The 24,246-nt window shown below is 33.4% G+C and overlaps 1 protein-coding gene across 8 annotated transcripts; it reads right to left on the bottom strand.

Moving 5' to 3' along the window:
- Nucleotides 1-3,738: 3,738 nt before the first annotated feature.
- On the bottom strand, nucleotides 3,739-7,647 carry LOC107950519 (E3 ubiquitin-protein ligase FANCL). Of its 8 annotated transcripts, none has more exons than XM_016885382.2 (11): nucleotides 7,418-7,647; nucleotides 7,110-7,181; nucleotides 6,938-7,008; nucleotides 6,285-6,363; nucleotides 6,131-6,205; nucleotides 5,899-6,013; nucleotides 5,743-5,800; nucleotides 5,586-5,657; nucleotides 5,188-5,318; nucleotides 4,994-5,117; nucleotides 3,739-4,271 (listed from the first exon to the last, which is right to left on the bottom strand). In XM_016885382.2, the coding sequence occupies exons 1-11, from the start codon at nucleotides 7,418-7,420 to the stop codon at nucleotides 4,193-4,195; spliced, it is 879 nt and encodes a 292-aa protein (XP_016740871.1). In that variant the 5' UTR covers nucleotides 7,421-7,647; the 3' UTR covers nucleotides 3,739-4,192. The 8 variants fall into 8 exon arrangements, with proteins under 8 accessions (XP_016740871.1, XP_016740868.1, XP_016740869.1 ...); XM_016885379.2 differs by having other exon boundaries at nucleotides 5,743-5,821; nucleotides 7,418-7,624; XM_016885380.2 differs by having other exon boundaries at nucleotides 5,743-5,821; nucleotides 6,294-6,363; nucleotides 7,418-7,624.
- Nucleotides 7,648-24,246: the final 16,599 nt, after the last annotated feature.

Genomic DNA, 24,246 nt, shown 5'->3' with positions numbered 1-24,246 from the left:
AATGATTCACTCTTCGCTCACTTTAGAATTGTTGACTAAAGCGACTAGAAGTTCACCATCGCTGTAGTCTTCTACAACATCAGCTTTATCGAAATTTTCTGGTTGTTTTCCATTTTCATTCGCAGCCTCCCTTTTGATCTTATTCTGTAGCTTATAGCACTCAGATTTAATGTGTCCTTTCTTCTTGCAAAAGTTACAAGTTTTACTTTTCTTTGAAGACTTCGATCTACCTTTAGATTTACAGCGAGGATTCTGTTCTTATAACACCCCCTAACCCTAAACCGTCGCTAGAATAGGGTTACGAGGCATTACCGGACATATCAGACAATCTACAAATAATTCTTAAACAAATAACAAACATATTATAATATAATAATAATTTCATATAAATATTTTTTATTACTAATTGACTTCCTTTTTTTTCTAAAAAAAAACTCAATATAACCCCTTTATAAATATTTAACCTTCCATGCAATTTCAAACCGCAACCAATTCAAAACCAATATCACAATCCATACAATTTCATTTTCAAATACACTTAAACATATCTTAAACATCAACTTAGTAATTTACTAAATAAATATATCATGTAAAATAGTGACACCCAGTGTCTCATCGACTCGAGGTCGAAGTATCCCTGAACTCTTCCAATCCTATAGCATGTCAATTATATCCGACTCGGCCCGACTAGTTAATAGGGTTTCCAATTCTCAATTCAAGTTCACTTTCATTTCAAAATTTACTTTCAATGTCAAATTCACTTTTTCATACACTAATCAAAATTCAATTCAATACTAACACATATTTCTTATTCAATTCAATTCTAATTTCAATTCAATAAAGTTACTTACCTCAATATTTACTTACCATAAATTAAATAAATTAATATTAATATTTAATAATGAATAACTTGAATTATAGTAATACAAACCCGAATTTCACGATTACTCCTCGATAACTTTTTCCTTTCCTTTCCTTTCCTTTCGGTGTTGATGTCTCAGGTTCTTTGTTAGCTACGGAAATTAAAATAATTTACAATCATTAATATATTACTAATTTACATTAAATACTAAATTTCTATTTAACTTTCACTTAAATTCCAATTTTAGTCCTAACTAAATTCATCTATTTTTCCATTACAATTTATATTTTATTCCTATCCAAATTCCATATAAACTTAAATTTAACTATCAAATTTTTATCATAATTTCGAATTTCTTTCAATTTAGTCCCTACAACACAAAACTTATAGCCTAGTTTACAATTTAATCCTTAAATCAATTCTAATCAATAATTTCATCAAATAAACCCCTAATTCAATCATTTATTCAACATAAACCCTACTAAAAAATCTACTAATTTTCAAAATTTCAACTTAAATTCAATAATATTCAACTCTAAGACTCCAAAAACATCAAAATTTCAAGAAAATGGACTAAATTAACTTACCAAATTAAACCTCAACCTTTAAAAAACCCTATTTCTCCTTTCTTTCTTTCCCTTTTTCTTTTCTTTCTTTTTTCTCCCTATTCGTTTCTATTTTGTTTCTTTCTATTTCTTTTTTGTTTCTTTTTATGCTTTTATTTTACTTTAGTTTAATAATTATTATTTCTTAAATATTAAGTAAATAAATATGTATTTTACAATTGTAAGTATATGATTTATTACACTTGTACTTTACCATCACCATACATTTGTCAATTTATTAATTTGTTCATTAATCTAATAATATAATATCAATTAAATAATAACAATAATTATTATAATAATAATAATATCTATTTAATAACAAATATAAATATTACAAATGTTCACATATATATTTTACATTTGTATTTTATCATCACCATCCACTGGTCATAATTTCAATTTATTTATCATATAAAAATCTTTTACTAATTAATAATAAATAATAAAATATATTTTTACTAATTATATATATAATACAAATGTACTCATTTGAATTAATACACTTGTATTTTTATGCTTTGTCGTCTCATTCATCAGAATAGGCTTAATTGCCTATTTAGTCCCCCTTATCTTCTTTTAATCTATAATTAGACTTTCACACCTTATTCAATTCAGTCCTTTTTCCTAATATCTATTAACTAAGCTAAATTCACCCAATTTGAGCCTAATTAAATACTCAACTAGACTCATGATTACTCCGAATAATTGTTTACGAAATCAGTTTATTAAGACGAAGGCCCTATAACTCATTTTTTTGGTGCTTGTGAAGTTTGGGTCATTACCGTTCCTGTGTCCTTCCACGATCATAATTAGCATTCTGATCTTGTCTCCCACGAACAATGAGACTCTCTCCCTAAGAGTCGATTTTAACCACAAGATACTTCATCTTATCATACGAGGTTAAAGAATTATAAATCTCATCAACTCTGAGAGACTCGCGACTATATAAAATCGTATCTCTAAAGGTTGAATAAGATGGAGGCAACGAACAAAGTAGAACCAACACTAGATCTTCCTTATTATACTGAACCTTCATGGCCTCCAACTTTGAGAGAATTTCTTTGTTTGTGCACAGGCACGCCTTCCTCAAAACGATTAGCATAAAGACGTTGCTTCATATGCAGCTTGCTAGTTAGAGTTTTCGACATACATATTTGTTCCAACCTCTTCCATAATCCAGCGGCGGTCTTCTCATTTATCACATCCTGTAAAATTTTGTTAGACAAATGCAGATGTAACTGTGTTAACGCCTTTCGATCCTTGCGCTTCTTCTCTTCCTCCGTCAATGTTGAAGGCATCTTATCTACCCCTAGCAGGGCTTCGTCTGAGTTCATCTATGCAAGAACTGCCTGCATCTTTATCTGCCACAACGCAAATCTGTTGTTGCGATCCAACAGCAGATTTCATTCTTCAAAGACGCTATTACCGTGATTGAGATGAACAACCCGGAAGCTCGGATACCAATTTGTTAAAAATAGAACGTCGGTAATGACAATGTACCGCAATGAAAAAGAGAGAAAAATAAAGAACACATAAGTTTTACGTGGAAACCCTTTCGAGAAAAAAACCACGGGAAAAGGAGAAGATAATTCACTATGCCAAATTCGAATGATTACAAGAGGAGTAGACTATGTCTATTTATAGGCTTATAAAATCATATTCTAATAAGAGTGTAGTAAGATTGAAACATCTTATTCTAATCAATATCAAATAGATGGAGTTTAATAACGTTTAAAAAACCTTATTCTAAAATAAAATAAAATAAGTGTAGTTCTATATGGATTTTACTTTTATTTTATTTTACAAATATATTTTATTTAAATAAAGATTTGAGTCACTTAATATTTAGTAAAGAATAAAATAATGGGGATAGAGAAAAGAATTTTAGATACCCTCCTTTTTGGTCATTGAGCACAACAAAGGGGTTATAAATTATAATTCATGATAACAGCTCACATCCTCAAGGAAATAAACAACTTGGCAGTCTAGGGTTATTTACTAGGATTTTTACAGTTTAGGGCCCCACTAGGCATAAATTCTCATATGGCCCCCAATTGATTGCCTTCTGGAGGCAAACACCATTAAAGCTAAGAGAGGAAGGGCCATCCTTTGAAGCAGCAGCAAAGCTACAATATCTTCCACAACTCCATTCTCATTAGTCCATATTTAAACATGAATAAATTCCCATGCAAGAAGTCCCAAGTGTGAATTATTTAGTAATTTGAACCGAGTGTTCTGTCATTGCATCCAATATGTTGGAATAATGAGTGAAACAAAACATGCTTGAATTCCAGCTAAAAGCAGTCATTTAATAGAGGTAACATATTGTTGGAATATGACATTCCAGTGGCAAAGAAATGAATGTGTTGGGACAAAGAATCTAATATTCAAGGAAAGACTACCAATCAAGTGAAACACTTTTGATCAAAGTAAATAATGCCTTAGATAAGTCAGGACAATACATAAAGAAGGGAATGCCACAAATCCTTGTTGGTCATAAGGTAATAGTATAGTGCTAGTAAGCACAAACCTACATTGAATGCTTCTTATTTCAGCAAAACGGAATTGGTTTTAGGTACCTGCATGGACAAGAGAAGCTTTAATCTTCAGAGTTTTGCTGCTTTGGCAGTAATGGAAATTCACACGCCTCTTCTGCTCGTGAAAGGGTTCTCCGGGACAGGATGAATCAGCTTAGGATCATAGATTATGACTTATAAGATCTTTAATTCTTTGTGGCATTGATTTTCACTGCAATTGGCTCTGAGCAATAAGGACAATTTCCAAACAGAACATTGAATGACCTGCAACACAAGCATTCACAACCATAAATCAAGCAACCAAGTTGCCACGGTCGAAATTGAAGATAGGTTTGTGCTAATATCGTTTCATAAACTAATTGCAAATAATCAAAGCTAATTTGAATGTGGGGTATGTACAAGCAATAAGGCATATTCAAAGGCAACCCGGTTTACTATGAATGAAAAGTCAGTACCATGAATCATGTAACTTGAAGGGTCATTTGCCAAACGACAAACACAAAAGAGAAAAAGGCACTATATCACTATCTTAGCAAACCTTAACACCCCATTTAATCTAACGGACAAAAGTAGCTCCGACAATTTATTGGACCACGTTTTGGATAATGTACTAGTGCCTTTAAAAGCTTGGAAAAACATAGCCCCTTCAACTTTCATGTAGGTCCCTCTTGATCAGACTCCAGAAATAGTGTTACCGTACCTAGTCGCAACTGAAAAATATGAGCCAGTAACGGTCGATTCTACCTCTACTAAAGGCTACTAGGTGTATCAATAAGATATAAAGGAGGAGACATAGACGAGTATCACGTGACCCAACTTGTTTGCAGGTTTGATCATTCAGGTAGACAGGTAGCCCAACGCCAAAAGCGGGAAATTCCGCAAGCAATTAATTTTGAATTGATCACAGCACATAGTGGACAGGAATAAAATTATACTCCGACACGAAGTAGTTTAAAAGATACAAGTACACTAAGAGCTCCACTTACTGCCTTGTTGTCGTGATCGACCTCAACCAGTCGACTAGGCACATGCTGTGGAAAGCCTTACTACAACTGTTATTCTCACAAGTGTAATCAGTTGCACTTCCAGTCTGAGGTCCAAGCTCATCACCTACAGGAACATTTGAGAATTAAGTCTCAAAACAATAGTTCAGAGACATCTAAAGCATGTGAAGCATTACCAATGGGGAGATATTGAGCATAACAGATTCCACATTCATCTAGATGATTATTGGTCTCTTCATCAGCAAGCCTTGGCAATTGGGTGTTCAAAAGACACTCAAGATTTTCTAAAAAGGCTTTGTCCCTCTCCCTAAACAATTAATCAGACTATGTAAAGTTAGTACAATGGAATGAAACCTATCCCTTATACAACACGATGTTATAAGCTTCTATCCTCTTAAATTAGATGGAAGGCTTCAAGGCTCCAATTTCTGGCATTCTCTGTTACTAGAGAAGGAATTAACAGATTGCATGCAGAAAATTACGCAACTCGGTAATTTTCTTCCTCCACTGTTAACCACACGTTCACTTCACTAGTGCAAAAGTTAAAAATTTAAGATGAGACTCAAGGGCATACCATTTATCAACATTTCTTTTCCATGTCTTTCTCAAGGAGTTCACAGTATTACCTAAACCCATAAAACGACACCTACAAACACTTAAATATTCGTTATTCATGCTGAACAAAACCAACTTGCTAGCAGCTTTTAATATAATTTTATATGAATTCTTACTCTGGTAATGATCTAGGATCATTGATATCGATGAACAATATGATGAAGCAATCATTTCCTGAGTACCAAATAGTTAAACCTTGTGTTCAGTAATAAAGGAGGGGGCAAGAAAATTTTAATGTACATAAAAGAAGACGGAATGAAGTAATGACTCACCTACGTGGATTTGGCGACTTGGAATGGCACGAGATGCTTGCTTTGAATCAACAATCTGAAGAGACCTGTCAATTTCGTCCAAGGTAGACCAGAATCCTTGAAGCTTCTCCAGATGCTGGATACAAAGAGAAAACACCAAAGTTCTGACAATAGTTAAACATGCCATGGCACCAAAAATATGTTCTGAAGCAGAATGGAACTACATTGGGTTCAAAAATGTCGAAGCAAATACCTTCTCAAACTGTTGTACCAAGTTTTTCAGTCTCGAGTTCATTGACCATTTTAAATTGAAGATATAGGGAACATCCTGAGAACAAAGCAGAGTAAGATAAAACACCTGTAGGACTACATTGGAAGAATTAAGACCAAAAAGATAGGAGACAAACAGCTGAAACCATTGGAGGAACTCTAGGATAAGCTTTATCCAACTGAATTTCCATAACATGCACTCTTCCCTTCATATCTCTAGCACCGAAATATACAAGAAGGATAACAGGATAAGCAACTAGGAACAAAGAGGATAACATGAAATATAAAAGGAGAACAAAACTACAGAGGGTTACAGTAGCAATACCGAAGTTCGACAATAGAAACATCTTAACAGGTATATAGAAATATATGGTGTACTGAGGATTTTATAACTCCAATATCAACTGTTTATCAATTTTCAGAAAATATATTCAAGCCTTTAGTTTCAGATATAGCCAATTCTGTATCAATACCATATCTTTATAAAAGTACATGATTTTAACATTGATAAGAATGGAGTACAAAAAGAGCTAGTAATGGATACAGTGAGAACAATTAAAGACAGCACCAAGCTGGATATTGCAGGTTAGCTACATAACCCAGATTATCATCACCATCCTAAGAAAATATACAGATTCCATTCGTTTGCAGAAAACCAAAGGATTATCATGATTATGTGACTAACCCTGGAAGTTGCACTAGCTGTTTACTACAAAATCTAATGCTCCAAAAGAAAACCAAAGCTTTCCCATATTAGATGGATTGTCAATACAATCAAAAGGGTACTTACAAAACACGAAAAATAAGGAAACTTAGATCTCCTCCCGCCCTCACCAAATGATCCCATCCGACCTCTTCTATCTGTACAAATAAAAATAACTCATCAAGAGAAACCAAACAAAACCCATAAAATGGTTGACATTAGAATAAATATAGAGGGAAAAAAAAAAAGATTAAATGACCTCAGAGTAAACTGTACTATAAAATGAGGACGATTTAGCCAACTCTCTACATCTAGCCTGTTGATTAACTTCCTGCAAGCAAAAAAGGACTCAATAGCAAAATAAATATGTCTAGTAATTTCAAGCCATCCAATTGGTTTTGATTATTTTATGTCTACATTTATATCTATTAAATGATAAAGTTTGAATACCGGAAAGTATAAGCCCCTAAATTCTTTCAGGCATCTTCACAAACAATTCATCAAAAATTGTGAAGATCAAGCAACACAAGTGGACAACAAGAAAGCGCTGAAAGAAAATAAAATTACCATTAGCTCCTCTTCTCTAAGGAGAAGAAACAACGGGAAACGCTCCGTTAACGTTTGGCTGGTGCTGGTATGGTGACGGCGGCTTGAGCAGCGTTTGTAGCGGCGGTTTCAGGCGTTTCTGCTTTGCCTCTCTCTGGCGCTGTTTTCTGGTTGGTTTAGGCGCGAAAGTATTTAGATTCTTTACTTGATGGACCGGCACCGGATCGGTTTGGATCGGGACTATGCATATATTATTTGTTTTTTTTAATATAATAATTATATTTAATATTTAACATAAATAACTTAATATATATTTAATTATTTTTCTATAATAATATATGAAATAAATTAAATTACATATTATAAACTTGAAAACATGCTGGCGCGAAGCCAGTAAATTTTTTTAAAGAGCCGAAATTAAATTGTAATTTTTATGATAATAAATATGTAATTTTTAAATGATTAAATCAAAATTTTATTATTTTTGGGCCAAAGACCAAAGTACAACTTTATTTTTACTAATTTAAAATTTTAAAAACCTTAAAGGGCCAGGCACCTACCAACCCCGCTAGATTCGCACCTGAAAATATGTCTTATTTCAATTTTAGAAAGTGAAACAAACACATTTATATTTTAAACGAGATTTTTGTAAAACCTTTTCAAATTTCGAGTTGACATTTAAATTTGAATAAATAGTTTAAACCTTAAACATGTCTATCTACTTATATCAATTTTTATTTCATCGTGGTGCGTATTGCATTAGTTTTTTTGAAAAAAATATATGTTAAAATTATCTAAATATTTTTTATTTTATCTTGTCATTTTTACAATATTAAAATTATCCATAACTCTTTGATCTTTAAACTAAAAAGTATTATAGATTTGGGCGTATTTGAATCTACATCTTTCAAATTATAACACTAACTCGTTAATTGATCTAAGACTTAATTATATATTAATGGGTAAACTACACCATAGGTCACTTAGCTATGAGCTAATTTCCTTTTTGGTCACCCAACTATAAATTTTTCTAAATTGGTCACCCAATTAATTGGGTTTGCTTTTTAGGTTATTTTCCATTAAGTGCCATTAACTATTTAATGGAAGGGTGAGTTGGCAGCTTAAAAATAATAAATTTAGCCCTCAACCTTTATATATTGTGTCAATTTAATCATAATTTTTTTAAAAATAACCCTTGGTATTGCAAATTATTTCAATTTGGTCCTAATTTAAAAAAGGGATAATGGCATGAAAGGCCCCTGTACTTTAAGGTTTGTTCTAATATAGTACCTATAGTTTCAAAATGCCTAATCAGTGTTGAGGGTTAATTTTTAACCAAATTGAAATAATTTGCAATATTGAGGGTTAATTTTTAAAAGAAATTTAATTCGCAAACAACAAATTGGATTGAAAGTACTTTCGTTTGTTGGTAGATAAGAAATTGAATGGAAACTGGAATGGGTGTAGAAACAGTAGAAGGTTGTCGCATATGTTGATAGTTATTAGGATTGGCCCCCTGTTTGGTGATAATTACGAGGCTTGAAACAACACCATATTATTGGGAGGGACAATTATGAACCCAAACATAAATCATAAACAGACACGAAGAATTAAAAATAAAAAAAATGTAATTAAAGCTTTGGTCATGTTTGGACCGGTAGTTGGGAGGTTCTGTCAGTTTCCTTTCTCCCTTCACGCCGCATGCAGTAAGCTTCGAACCTAAGCAGTATCCCCTAAAGATGGATCAAACATCATCCCAAGACAATCAACAGTTATTTTCACTGCTAACGTTCCTTCAAAAGCTTCAAAAAATCTGCCGAAAAACCCCATTTTTTCAACACATGAACCCCAATCCACCCTTGAACCTTTTCTAGACCTTGGAAAGGACGTGAATCCCATTCTTAGCAACGACCCTAATCTCTCCAAGCTCTCTCAGCTACTTTGCAGCCTCAAAACCCTGCTTGGAAAGCTCCAAAAATATCAGGGCTATACCCTTCCTTTCAACGCTGAGGGTTAATTTTCAACCAAATTGAAATAATTCGCAATGTTGAGGGCTAATCTTTGAAAACAATGGCTAAATTGACATTATATATAAAATTGAGTACTAAATTTGTTATTATACCAATTTTTAAGCTGCCACATCATCTATTAGAATTAGACCATATCATGGGTTGAGCCACTAACTCAAACCTAAAGACTCAACTGAAAAGTGAGAGGGTTTTGGCAAAAATATAAGCAAAAAAATGGGTTTGGACAAAAAACGAGGTAAGATTTTTTGGCCCGAATTTACCTAATTTTTTTCAGTGTTATTTTGCTATTGTTTGCTACTATTTTGTTGCTATTTGCTACTAGTTTACTATTATATTGTTACTATTTTGTTGTTTTTATTTGAATATTGTATAACTCTTGTTTTATTATTAATTTTACTACTATTTTAGAGGTATTTGCTTGCTAAGCTGCAACTATCTTAATGTTATTTAAGTATAAATATTTTTTTATGTATTTTCAATTTGTTGAGAAATATTTATTTTAATGTTTTTGGAGTATTTGATGTCTTATATTTTTAAATTTATTTTTATATAAAAATGATATAATTTTTTTAATGTATACATGTTGGGCCTGGATAAAATTTTAGGCCCGAGTTTTGGGACAAGCGCAAGCCTAAAATTTTGTATTGACCCAACTCGACCCACGTTTAGGTCTAGTTGGATTGTTAACTACACTTAACGGAAAATGACCAAAAAACAAACCTAACTAATTAAGTGACCAATTTTAAAAAAAAATCATAATTAGGTGACTAAAAAAAACTGAGCCATAATTGGGTAACATGTAGTGTAATTTACCCAAACATTTATTACTCCACCCATACTACAATTCCGCCATGGCCCAAGTTTTAACGAGCGAAATTGGTGGATGCCAACTCGTGCTTCTTGGCCTAAAGCCCCAAACCAAATTCACCGGAAATTACTCTTTTTTTTATGACATTGCACAATATTAAAGCACCATGTCATTATTTATTTTGATCAAAATATAATTTTTGGACAACGAGACACAATAGTATAATGCCACATTTTCACATAGATTAATATCAAAAAAAAAATTGTTAAGTTTCAGTATTATTATGAAAAAAAAAGGTTTTAGGACCAAATTGAGAAACTTATAAAGTTCAAGAGCTAAATGTTGATTTATCTTCTTATTTTTTATCAAAGAGTAAAGAAAAACTGAAAAAGGGCTTGTAAGTTGTAACCTGAATCCGATATCCAGTAATAAGTATTTAACTTTAAAATTTAAGGCAACACAAAATTATTTACGCTTTATAAAGGTTTAAATCATTAAAAAATTTAAAAAATTAAAAAAAAAATCAATTGTCTGATTCAATCATTTTTTTTGCTCGGTACAATTAGTCCGTATTAGTTCTCAAGTCAACCAATCCATTACTTTTTTTCTGAACTGATACTTTGATCGATTCTCGATTTGACCCAACTAGTCTGGTTCAAACAATCAATTTTCATTTCTATTAGTCTATGAATTATTTGAAATTTTGTTATATAACTTATGAAAGATAGGCATATATTCCTTTTAATTTTTAGTTAAGATTTAATAAAATTATATAAACTCTCGTGATTGGTTTGGTGATTAAGGGATGTTCGTTAATAGAATTCATCCGGGTTTGAGCTTTCGAAAAGCAAGTGATAGGCATTTATTTGAATAGCTCCCCTTGAACTTAATATGTGACGTATGTGGTGTTAATATATCCCTATTATATTGTCATATCCATTGATTATAAATATTAAATTAAATAATTAATTCAAACAAAGTGATTAAATATTTCATATAAATGTCAACAATGACTTTTTTTTATTTCTTTTTCAAAAAGATATGTTTGATGTTTTTGACCTACTTTTCTATAGGTAATAATTTTAGGGTATGTAAAAATGAATTTGTTTTATTTCACAATTAATTTTTAAAAAAATTGATATATGTCTTTTTTTTAATATTTATTTTTTAACATTATATTATACTTCTATAAAATTCTTGTCAACCCCTAATCCTATTTGTGAAGTTTAAAACTCTACTAACAATGTACCAAATAATTTTCTTTAAAGCTTTTTCAGCCAAAGTTTCCTGAGTCAAAAAGTTTGAAAAATAAATAAATTAAAACCATTCAAATAAAATTTTCGGACCATATAGTAAATCAACTTTGGACTAAATGATAAAGTTGAGGTTTTAAGAAATTTGAGATGGGTGTTCAAGTCCTACCCAAATGTGTAAGTTTTCTTTTCAAATTTATGTCGGTTATAGTTAATTTGTTGTTAAATTAATTATTCAATTCAATAACTGTAAAATTCTTTATTCTGATTGTAGTTGTAAAAAAAGAGTAAACTACACCATTAGTCACTAAACTATGGATAAGTTATTATTTTGGTCGCTAAACTATTCAAAAGTTTTCATCTAAGTTATTAGACTGTTAAAACCAATGTTATATGACTTTCTCTCTTCGCACTGCTTGCACCATTCAAAAGCTTTATTTCCTCCTCTTTTACAATTCAATTTTTTTTTATGAAATAACTTTGGACATCACGAATTTGTAAATAAAATTCAAACAACTTTTTTTCTCTAATCTCCAACACAGGCCATCAGATCATCGTGAATCTAATGTATGTTCTTCTACTTGTCAATGGGTACTGATCTACTGTACCAATCATCAAATCGTTGCTTGGAGCTCACTGGCGGAACTTTAAAAAAAAACTTAACCACACAATGACCTAAATAAAAACTTTTAAATAGTTCAGTGACTAAATTTAACTTCTTTTAATTAAATACCAAAACAAAAACTTACTCATAATTTAACGATTAATCTTACATACCTAAATATATATATATTATAATGATGAGAAAGTTGCATCACACTTGCATTATGGTTATGCCACTCTCTTTTAAAAGTATACTAAATTCAAGCCATTATTTTAATGTTTTGAATGATCTCATCACATTTTTCACCCATATTTGCTGATTTAATCATGTAATTTACTACAAAACAAAGCTGAGAAAAAGAACCCTTCTTGGTTGATGCTTTTTTCATTAAAAAAAAGTGTGTAATTTCGTACATTTAATTTTGAATTTTAACATTTACAATTTCTTTTATTCTTCATCTACAATTTATTCTATAATATCTTATTAGATTTATAGCACATATATTAAATATTCATTGAGCCACATGATGCCGTTTGATTTGGGTACTAAACTGAACATTAAAGCCAAACACAAGTATCAAATCTGAAAAAGAAAAACAACTCAAATACTAAATTAAACATTAAAACCAAACAATCTCATTATAGATTCTGATAATATCTATTCTTTTTAAGATAATATTTAGAACTACCCATAGTCTCTCCCCAACCCATAAATAGGAGAATAATGCGCATCAATATATTCAAATCCACATCCTCTTACATTGACAACAATATTCATACCAATCGAGCTAAGACAGCTTAATTCTATTGGAATGTAGTTTATTCTTTTATTTACACTAATCTATTGCTTATTTAATTTTCTTTATAGTGGGGACATTGTAGTCCTTTCATTAGAACTAATTCAATGGATATTAATTAAGTTCTTTTTTTCTTTTTCTTTCTTTGTTTTTTTTTGGGGTAAAATCATTTTTCTTGCCTGGTGTGTCTGTTCCGGTCTTGGCAAGGCAAGTGTTGGGGGACCATCTAAATTATATTCACACATAATTCAGTTTCTCATTGGAAGATGGCAAAGATATATATATATATATAACTTTTTAGATTTTAAAATTTAAGTCTAATTGTTAATACTGTTAAAATTATTTTGTTGAATTCAAATTTATTATAATATTAATTTTTAATTACATTGATGCCAAACTAATATTTTTTTTATTTTAAAACGTGAGACTAACAAAATTTAATAAAAAATTAATATTAATAATTCCACCTAAAGTTTAGAATTCCAAATTTGTAAACTAGCTATAGCATTTTTTATTCCCCAATCAGTCTAATGGTTGTCATGTGCTTGATGGGGTCCCCATGTTAATGAGCTCTCTTCTTGTTTGTTGTTTTTCCAATTTGTTGGGTCCATGTTTTACCATTCTTAGTGCAAGAAAATTTGGGTTAGGTTTGAATGACTGAGTTTCTCATTGGTTTACTTCTTTTACAAGTTATGCAGAAACATGGAAATTTCAAGTTCCACACAATAATTTAAAAATTGCCCAAATATATATATATATGAAAACAATCAAAACATTAACAATAATATAGATGTTTGCAATCCTGTTAACAAGATTGGATATTGTAAAGAATGCATAAAAGCAATTTTCAAAAAGCTTAATTAGTCATGGTGATGTCTTTTTTCCCTTTAGCTTGTCCTTGTCTTGGCAAGAGAAGTGATACCTTGAATGAGCCCAAATAGGAAGAGATGCCTTATTATATCAAAGGGTTAATTCATCAAATGTCCTCAAATTATGGCATATTTTGAATTGATTCCTAACTTTAAAATGTTCTAATTAAGCCCTTAAGGTTTTAGTATCGCATCAATCAGATTCTTTGTCATTGGTTTGTGCATTAAATGTTAGCTCAAATTTGAGATAGAGTATATCTATTCTAAAACAAGTGAATTAAATTGTGAAGGTTAAAATATAAGTCTAATTGTTAACATTTAAAATTCTATTTTAAATTTAGGTTCATTATGATGTCTTCTATTTTTTTGCTACATAGCTACTGTAGTAGGCCCAATTTGCCCGAGCCCAAACCCAAATAAATAAAACAAAATAATAATAAAAGAGACCAAGTCCAAGATATTACAAACCCAAAATAAAAACCCTAAGCCCAATTAATAGGCCCACAATCGAATCTAATTCAGAAACCCTAGGGTTTCCAACTCCCATGTGCGCCACTGCCCTCAGCCACGTCAGCACGCTCGTCTTGAGGCTCCCCGTCTCGAGGCCTGACACCCTAGCTACTGCCTTTGCACCAGAACGGCAAAAAGCCGGAGCCTCCGCCTCCATTGACTTCGCCCCTACAAACCAGAACAAAAAGAGAAGATAGAGTAGGCAGAAATGAAAGCAAAATAATAGACCTAATATACAATGTTGTAAATGGCTATAAAAGCCAAACATATCAATGTAATTTAAACAGACAATCAAATACAAAACTTGAAATCAGATTTAAACTCAAAAAAAGGGGTGATCTTTTATTCTTTAAAAGATATAAAGTAAAAATAAAATCAAAATCTTTTACCTTTTTGCCGGCATCTTGCTTTCCATTTTGCAAGGCCGACTAACCCTCAGGGTTAGCCAAACAGTCGCAACGGAGGAGGGCAGATCCGAAGGGTTCTCCTTTTTTTTGGATTTTTGGCCTTAGATCGGGGTAAAGGGCAGTAAAATGATCAAAGGTCTTTCTTTTTTATGTTGTCGGCCACCGTGTACGGCGGCGCCGTCGCCGGCAACTGGCGGCCGTCATGGTGGTCCGACGACCGGAGCTAGAAGGCTGAGGGGTGGCAGAGGGTTGAGAGAGAGCATGAGAGAGCTCTCAAAGTTTTTTTAAAAGAAAAGGGTGCAAATGATTTTTTTTAATTGTAGTCTTTATAGACTCTTTAAACAATGCCGTTTAGGGTTGGCTTCAATAGCCCCAAAATGACACCGTTTTGGCTCTTAACCCGAGATCCGACCCAAGACCCCCAGGATCCGCGTGTTTTCTAGCGCATGGGTTATTTGCGCAATCGGTCCTTCCGCTTTTGGGATGCGCTTCAATTTAGTCATTTGTTACCTTTTTGGATTTTTTTTTGAAATTTGGGCCACTAATTTTTTTCGTGCTTCGATTTAGTCCTTTGTTCCCGCTTGTTTCTACACATTTGATTTTAGCCCTTTACATTATTTTATTACTTAATCTATTTATTTTATTATGATTTTTACTTTAAATTTGGCTTAGATTCTGATTTAGTCCCTTACTTTCAATCTTTTACATTTCTTTGTATTTATTTATATTTATACATTTTTTTATTTTCTGTTTTTCTTGTACCATATTTATTATTGTATTTATTATTATTACTATTTATTTATGTATCTTATTACAAATTGCACCCATAATTTCATTTATATTTTAATTAAGTTATTTAATTTCATATTATATATAATATTTTCCTTTATGTTTATTTATTTATTTATTTCTTTGTCTTCATTATATTTAAAAATTGGTATTGTCATTTCATGCGCATATTTTGTCATTAGAACTATTTTTGTTATCATCGTCATTATTTGTTTTTATTATTTATTTATTTTATTTTTTCTTTGATTGTTAATATTGGTATTAAAGTGATATGTATTATGAATAGCTTATTAGTACATTTATATTGTTGTCATTCATTAGCGTAACATTTTATTCATATATCAGTCTTAATATTACATTAATTTTTATCCAAATTCGTAAAAAAGAAAATTTTGAAAATAAAAACAATATTCCGTATTTAGAAATTCGAGAAGTCGTGCCCTAACTTACTGGGTTTTGATTTTTCTCGCGTTGAACCTAAATAACCAGATATCCTTTTAAAATTAAAATAAATGAGGTTCAAATAAAAAATAAAAGGCAAGCTTATTCTAAAAAATACAAGGTGTCGTGTCCTAACTTACGGGATGTGACATCTTGTTACTTCAAGATAATGAGGCATTTTACATATTTTGATTTATTCGAGTAATTTTAAAATAACGCAATATAAAGAGGGATCATATTTTAAATTCTTTTCGAGTTTTTAATCTTCGACACCAAGACATTAAGTAATCAACTAGGTACCAATTTTGGGCGTATCGAGGATGCTAATCCTTCCTCGTGCGTAATTGACTCCCGAACCCGTTTTCTGGATTTTGTAGACAAAAAATTATCATTTTAGTAAATTTAAAATTTTATTAAAATGATTAAATTATGAGGTGATCCGATCACACCTAAATAAAAAGGATTGGTGGCGACTCCATTTTCATTTTTAAATAAAAGTCGATTTCAAAAAAATGGTTTTGACAGCTTGGCGACTCCACTGGGGACCCAAAATAAGAGAGTCAAGCCACGAGTTGATTACTTTTTGTCGAAAATTGAAAACTTGGTTTATAAGTATGATCCTTTCGTTGCATTTCATCCGTCTTTGTTACGATCTTCATCATTGTGGTTTATAATTGCTGTTTGGTTTAAGTTTTGGTATCTTTCTACATATTGCCTCGCATGATCAATCGATCTTACCCTTTTAAGTGGGAGTGAGAAACTATTCCTTCGTGAGGTGTTCACCTCATTGTAGGATAGTGGATCGCTTTCGAGATACATCTGTACCTATGTCTTCGTGAGATTTTTATCTCCGTGTAGCCATAGGGAAATGTATTCCCCTGAACTGAACTCAGTCCATATGAGCCTATAATGGGTGAAGATCGAGGAATCTACCGATTTAGGTACTTTTACTTTAGAACCGAACCCCATATAGCAAGCCTTAAGAGCCCACCCTAGGTAGAACCACTCCAAACCTCTAGTGGTCATTCAAATAGGTGTTGTGTTTGTCATTTATGGTTTTTTGTAGTGACGTGTTCTTTTGTTTTGGTTTTGATTGTATTGTATTGTATTTTCATAGAAAAGAGGTGTTGATTCACGTTCAGTTACTAAATAGAGAGCTTGTCATGGAAAATAGATTTCTTAATAAAGTGAAAGATAATGCGGCCGTTCGGATATGGGCCGAGACAACGCATCAAGAGAAAGGTAATAGTCTTATGGAGGGATACGTGTCGAAGTTGTGAGATTTCACTCGTATCAGTGTAACCCAAAATAATCTTCAAGAGATGAAAGAAATATGGGATCAGTGGGATGACGAGACTAAGCAACTATTCTACTGCCATTATGGTGATTTGCCCTATCTACTCTAGATGTGTTCATGGGCCGGGTGGCCCGGCCCGGCCCGATGGCCCGCCCCAAATATGGGAGGGTTTGGGTAAAAATATAGGCCCGAAACATGAGCTTGGGCAAAAAAATGAGGCCCATTTAGAAAATGAGCCGGGCCTCGTGCACCACCTTTTTGGCCGGGTCCAGCCAGACCCGAATATAATAAATATATATTTTTTATTTTTAAAAATATTTTAAAATACTTTTTTTATTTTTAAAATACTTTTTTTAATTTTCTAAAATTTTTTTTGGTGTTTACTTAAAAAATGGGCCAGGCCGGGCCCGGGCTTAGGAATTTTTCCCCCGGCTGGGCCTGGACAAAATTTTAGGCCGATATTTCGGGCCTGGGCCTAGGACTCAAGCCAAAATTTTTTTATGGGCCCAGCCCGAACCCGGCCCGGCCCGGCCCATAAACACCTCTAATCTACTCTATATCAAAGTGGACGAGCACCTATACCGAGCTCTCGCCCAGTATTAGAACACTGCTTATAGTTGTTTTACTTTCAGAAAAGTGGATTTGGTACCTACCGTAGAAGAGTACACGACCTTGCTCCTTTGCCCGAAGATTCAAGCCGACAAAGCTTATTCGAGAGTCGTCAACATCCCAGCTTTTTTAAAGAAGTTAATGAGTATCATAATGATAAGTGAGCAATGGGTCACAGCCTGGATCGAGTAAAAAGAAGCTACTAGAGGCATCCATTTGAAAGTTCGCGAGATTTGATCTTAACATCCGGATATGAAGAAAGAATCGATGTCTTCGCCTGTAGTATGAAGGCAAGGTCGTATAAATATACGTTTTATGTAAAAATATTTGTTTTCTAGAAAAGTTGTTCTAATATAATTGAATCAGAATCAACGCCTCTTTCTTTTGCATTCATTGCATTTATGCATTAGCATTTCATTGCATCATATGCATTAAATCTCACAAAAGGACCCTACAATCTTGGCAGTTATCTTGGAATATCGATACACGAGGAAAAACTAAAGAAATGGACCAAAGGTTGGAGACATTAGAGCGAATGCAAATACATATACAAGAGCAATTAGCTAAAATTCAACAAGATATGAGGATTAGATGCTAGAATTCTAAAAAAATGTTATGAGCCAGTTAACTTAGTTGCTGGCTGGAGGGTTAGAAAAAGAAAAGAGCCCTATGGTCAATTCCAGGGACGATAACGAGGACCCTGCTTATCCTCCAGGTTTTACTCCAACAAACACCCAAGCACAACCAAACGTGTATCCATAAAAAGTGTCTGTTAACATCAGACCCCAATACCAGATTGATACCTCGACACCGGTGAACTTTCTGACAGGTTCAGGTTCAGGTTCTAACCTGGGGGATAATCTAACCAATCATGTTATCCTTGATTTGGATGACCTAGCGAAAACAAAACAAGCGAGAGTGGAGCTCCCAAAACAATTTGAAAATCGTTACAAACGAAAAAAGCAAGAGTGGAGCTCCCAAATCAATACTTTAAGGGCCCCGAGAAAGATGGAAAATGTGGTGAATAATGCGAGTATGTATAACAATGGCTATTCAAAGCCGATTACTGTAAGCCAGCCAAGGACGACAACTACTAGCCATCAGATCCCCCCATGGCAAGAACCCAATCCAAGACCGAACTAAGAAAAACTCTGGTTCACGCCCATCCCAATCACGTATGGGGAGTTGTACTAAAATTTGTTTGATACACGTGTAGTATCCCTTTTCTACCTAAAATCTATGTAGCCCCCATGCCCCAAATGGTACGATACGAATGCCCAATGTGAGTACCATACAGGAATCATAGGACACTCGATCGAGAACTGCATCGCTTTCAAAAAGATAATTGAAAGACTAATCAAAATAGGTATTGTGAAATTCAATGATCCATCTAGTGTAAAAAATCTGTTACCCAACTATTCTGACAAAGGAGTAAACTCGATATTCGAGAGTGCATGGAGGAGAATCAAAACAGACATAGTAGAAGTGAAAACCCCACTGAGGGAGGTTTAGAAGAAAATGGAAGAATGAGGATTAATCACACAAGATTTAGGGGAGAAACCCGGAGAAGCAAGGAACTACTGTGAGTTCCATAATGAAGAGGGTCACGAGATTCAAAAGCGCAATAAATTCAGAGCCTTGGTGCAAGGCCTGATGGATAATAAGGAACTAGAATTCTTTAAATATACTAAAGACTCAGAAGGAATGTTAAGAAATTAGAGCATCAATGCTATATCTGAAGAAGGAATTGAAAGAGAAAATTTATCAGGCATTTGCCTTTATGAGCCTGGAAGTGTTCTGAACAATTGGACTGCGGAAGAGATTCATATAGTTTTTAGAGCTGATTCAGAGTAATGTTCAAAACACGCTTGTTGATTTAAGCCTAGAAGCAATAAGAATCCTTTTGTGAAATTGACTTATGTCCAACATCTTTATTTCAATAAAAATGCATCTTTGTTTCTCACTTTAAGGAAATATTCTTTTATTTCATTCATAATCATACTATACAGATAAATATTCTTTGATTCTTTTGTTCTTTGGATATTTCTTCGTCCCTATAACAGGTCTCCAGATATCAATGATATGAGCGACACTACTATTGACTCAGAACCTCCTTTTGAGCAAGATATATGTCCAGAGCAATCATAGGACTTTGAAGATGATTGAGACTATAACTTATCTCCTGATTTGTTAAAGATGGTAGAATAAGATGAGAAACAGATCCTACCTTATAAAGAATCAATAGAATCTATGGTCTTTCTTTATGTAGGGCATGGATGTCATTGGGCCGATCTCGCCAAAAGCTTATGGCGGTCATCGATTCATCTTTGTGGTTGTCGATTACTTCACTAAGTGGGTGGAAGCTGCTACATATGCCAATGTCACCAAGCCGGCAGTCAGTAAATTTTTGAAAAAAAAGAAATCATATGTCGGTATGGAATTCTAAAAAGGATCATATCTAACAATGCACTAATAACAGCGCGATATCAGAAGTTTGTAGTCTGTTCAAGATTAACACCATATTACCCCAAAATGAACGGTGCAAAAAAAAACTTTACTGGGGCAACGCCTTTCTCTTTGGCTTATCGCAGTTTTGTCCATTGTAGTTGAGATTCTTTCTTTCTGAGTTTTTTTGGATCCAATCTCGATTGAAGAAAAAGTTTAAAGTTATCCATCATGGTCAAATGTACCAAAAAAATGATGCAAGCTCACCAAAAGGTTTGCCCTAGAGAATTCCATGAGGGGGAACTGGTATCAAAGAAGATCATTCCGATGCAAAAGGACTTCAGAAGAAAGTGGATGCCAAACTAGAAAAGACCTTATGTGGAATGCTTTATTTGGAAAAGCATTGATTTTGACTAGGAGGGATAACAAGGGCTTGCCTAATCCTATGAGTTTAGATTCAATCAAAAAAAATTTCTTAAAAAAAAGAAGAAAAAAAAGAAAAGAAAAAGGAGAGGCCAAGATGAAAACCCGCAAAGGGCGCCTTGAGACCAAAGGGGTTTTGAGTTGAAAACCCAAGAATAGGCAATTCAAATTTTTGATCAAATGTGGGCATGTAGTAGTCATGTCCTCTCTGAATTAATAAGAAGAAGGGACGCTACATCTTTGGGCATCAACAAGGTCTTCTAGGACTTCTAAACACATATCAACTTCAAAGGGTCCTCAAGAAGTTTTGTGCAGAGAAGCTCATACTACGATATCTGAGGCACCTATTTTCATCTTATTCATTTTGTATCTTAGCAAAATTTACTATATTGATTAATTTATTCATTTCGAGCTTTGCTCTTAATAAAATTTCATCTTATCCATTGTGATAATCTTTTTCAAGCATTTTTCATTGAAATAACAATTAATGGACTGATAATATTCAAGCAAAAGGAGTTCTGCATATTACTCCAGAAGCTTCTAAATAGTACGATGACCTGAAATAGGACTATTATTTAGAACTAACTAGACCTAAGGGTTGGAAACATTGGAGAAATAATATCCCAAATTGTGATTATTCTTCGAGTTTTCTGGCAAAGATACCAGCTGAATAAGAAGGCAGGGTAATATCTTAGTGATAGAACCTTGATGAACAACGAGTAATGGCAACCCAAACATTAAAAAGGGATCATTCTCGTGACATTCTGCATCCATGCAAATATCATTTATACACATCTAGTTAGGAGCAGTTGATTCATTTTAATCATAACATCCTAATCATTTGGCATAAATAGGCCAATGAAATGGATTTTATAGGTCATGTTCCCCAATAGATGGTGTAATATATCAGAGAAACCAAAAATCCTATACCCTTAAAATTGCAGTGGGATGGATTAAAGTCATTATGGCGGATCTTATCTTCCTGAAGTTGCAGTGGAACAAATTGAAGCAATCAACCTTATCTCCCTGAAGTTGCAGCGGAGCAGACTAAAGATAGCGAATCTTATTTCCCTGGCGTTGCAGTGTAACAGATTAAAGCTACAAATTATGGTGGATCTTATCTTTCTAAAGTTGCAGTGAAGCAGATTGAAGCCACCAGCCTTATCCCCCTGAAGTTACAACGGAGCAGACTGAAGACAGGGAATCTTATTTCCCTAGCGTTGCAGTGGAACAAATTAAAGCTACAAATTATGGCAGATCTTATCTTCCTGAAGTTGTAGTGGAACGGATTGAAGCCACCAACCTTATCTCCCTGAAGTTACAGCGGAGCAGACTAAAGACAGGGAATCTTATTTCTCTAGCGTTGCAGTGGAACAGATTAAAGCTATAAATTATAGCGAACCTTATCTTCCTGAAGTTGCAGTGGAACATATTGAAGCCACTAGCCTTATCTCCCTAAAGTTGCAGCGGAGCAGACTGAATACAACAAATCTTATTTCTCTAGCGTTGCAGTAGAACAGATTAAAGCTACAAATTATGGTGGATCTTATCTTTTGAAGTTGCAGTGGAGCAGATTGAAGCCACTAGCCTTATCTCCTTAAAGTTGCAACGGAGCAAACTGAAGACAGTGGATCTTATTTCTCTAGCGTTGTAGTTGAACAGATTAAAGCTACAAATTATGGCGGATCTTATCTTCCTGAAGTCGCAGTGGAGCATATTGAAGCCACCAGCCTTATCTCCCTGAAGTTGTAGTGGAGCAGGTTGAAATTACAAATCTCATCTCTCTGAAGTTGCAGTAGAGTAAATTGAAGCGATAATTCCTATACCCCTAAAGGGGCAGTGGGTTGGAATGAGGCTATTTGAAGAGGATAAGTATTAAGAAGTCAAGATTCGACGAGACCGGGTGAAATTGGTCATTCTTAAAAAAGTCTTTGCTCTATTCTCGTTATACAACAACGAGCAAAGAAGGGCAGCTGTAGTAGGCCCAATTTACCCAGGCCCAAAACCAAATAAATAAAACAAAATAATAATAATAATAAAATAGTCCAAGTCCAAATTATTACAAACCAAAAATAAAAACCCTAAGCCCAATTAATAGGCCCTCAACCTAATCTAATTTAGAAACCCTAGGGTTTCCAACTCCCATTTGCGCCGCTGCCCTTAGCCATGTTAGCATGCTCGTCTCGAGGCTCCTGGTCCCGAGGCCTGACACCCTAGCTATTGCCTTTACACCAAAATGGTAAAAAGCTGGAGCCTCTGCCTCCGTTGACCTCGCCCCTGCAAAACAAAACAAAAAGAGAAGACAAAGTAGGCAGAAACGAAAGCAAAACAATAGAAATAATATACAGTATTGTAAATGGCTATAAAAGCTAAACATATCAATGTAATTTAGATAGATAATCGAATACAAAATCTTGAAATCAGATATAAACTCAAAAAAAAGGTGATCTTTTTCATTCATTTTATTCTTAAAAGATATAAAGTAAAAATAAAATCAAAATCTTTTACCTTTCACCCAGCGTTTCACTCTCCGTTTTGCAAGGCCAACTAACCCTCAGGGTTAGCCAAACAGTCGCAACAGAGGAGGGCAGATCCGAAGGGTTCTTTTTTTTTAGATTTTTGGCCATAGATCGGGGTAGAGGGCAGTAAAATGATCAAAAGGCTCTTTTTTTATGTTGTCGACCACCGTGTACGGCGGCGCCGTTGCCGACATCTGGCGACTGTCACGGTGGTCCGGCGACGGGGTGGCAGAGGGAGAGTTGAGAGAGAGCATGAGAGAGCTCTCAAAGTTTTTTTAAAAGAAAAGGGTGTAAATGATTTTTATTTAAAAAAAATTAGTCTTTATAGACTCTCTAAACGACACCGTTTAAGGTTGGCTTCAATAGCCCCAAAACGGCACCGTTTTGGCTCTTAACCCGAGATCCGACCCAAGACCCCCAGGATCCGCGTGTTTTCTAGCGCATGGGTTAATTACACAATCGGCCCTTCCACTTTTGCGATGCGCTTCAATTTAGTCCTTTGTTACCTTTTTGGATTTTTTTTGAAATTTGGGCCACTGATTTTTTTCATGCTTCAATTTAGTCATTTGTTCCCGCTTGTTTCTACACATTTGATTTTAGCCCTTTACTTTATTTTATTACTTAATCCATTTATTTTATTATGATTTTTACTTTAAATTTGGCTTAGATTTTGATTTAGTCCCTTACTTTCAATCTTTTACTTTTTTTTGTATTTATTTATTTATATTTATACATTTTTTTATTTTCTATTTTTCTTGTACCATATTTATTATTATTACTATTTATTTATGTATCTTATTACAAATTGCACCTATAATTTCATTTATATTTTAATTAAGTCATTTATTTTCAATATTATATATAATATTTTCCTTTATATTTATTTATTTATTTCTTTGTCTTCATTATATTTAAAAATTGGTATTGTCATTTCATGCTCATATTTTGTCATTAGAACTATTTTTGTTATCATCGTCATTATTTTTTTTTCTTTGATTGTTAATATTGGTATTAAAGTGATATGTATTACGAATAGCTTATTAGTACATT

Source organism: Gossypium hirsutum, chromosome D03 (assembly GCF_007990345.1).
Source record: "Gossypium hirsutum isolate 1008001.06 chromosome D03, Gossypium_hirsutum_v2.1, whole genome shotgun sequence".
Taxonomy (NCBI): domain Eukaryota; kingdom Viridiplantae; phylum Streptophyta; class Magnoliopsida; order Malvales; family Malvaceae; genus Gossypium; species Gossypium hirsutum.
This window is presented reverse-complemented; position numbering and strand designations above follow the sequence as displayed.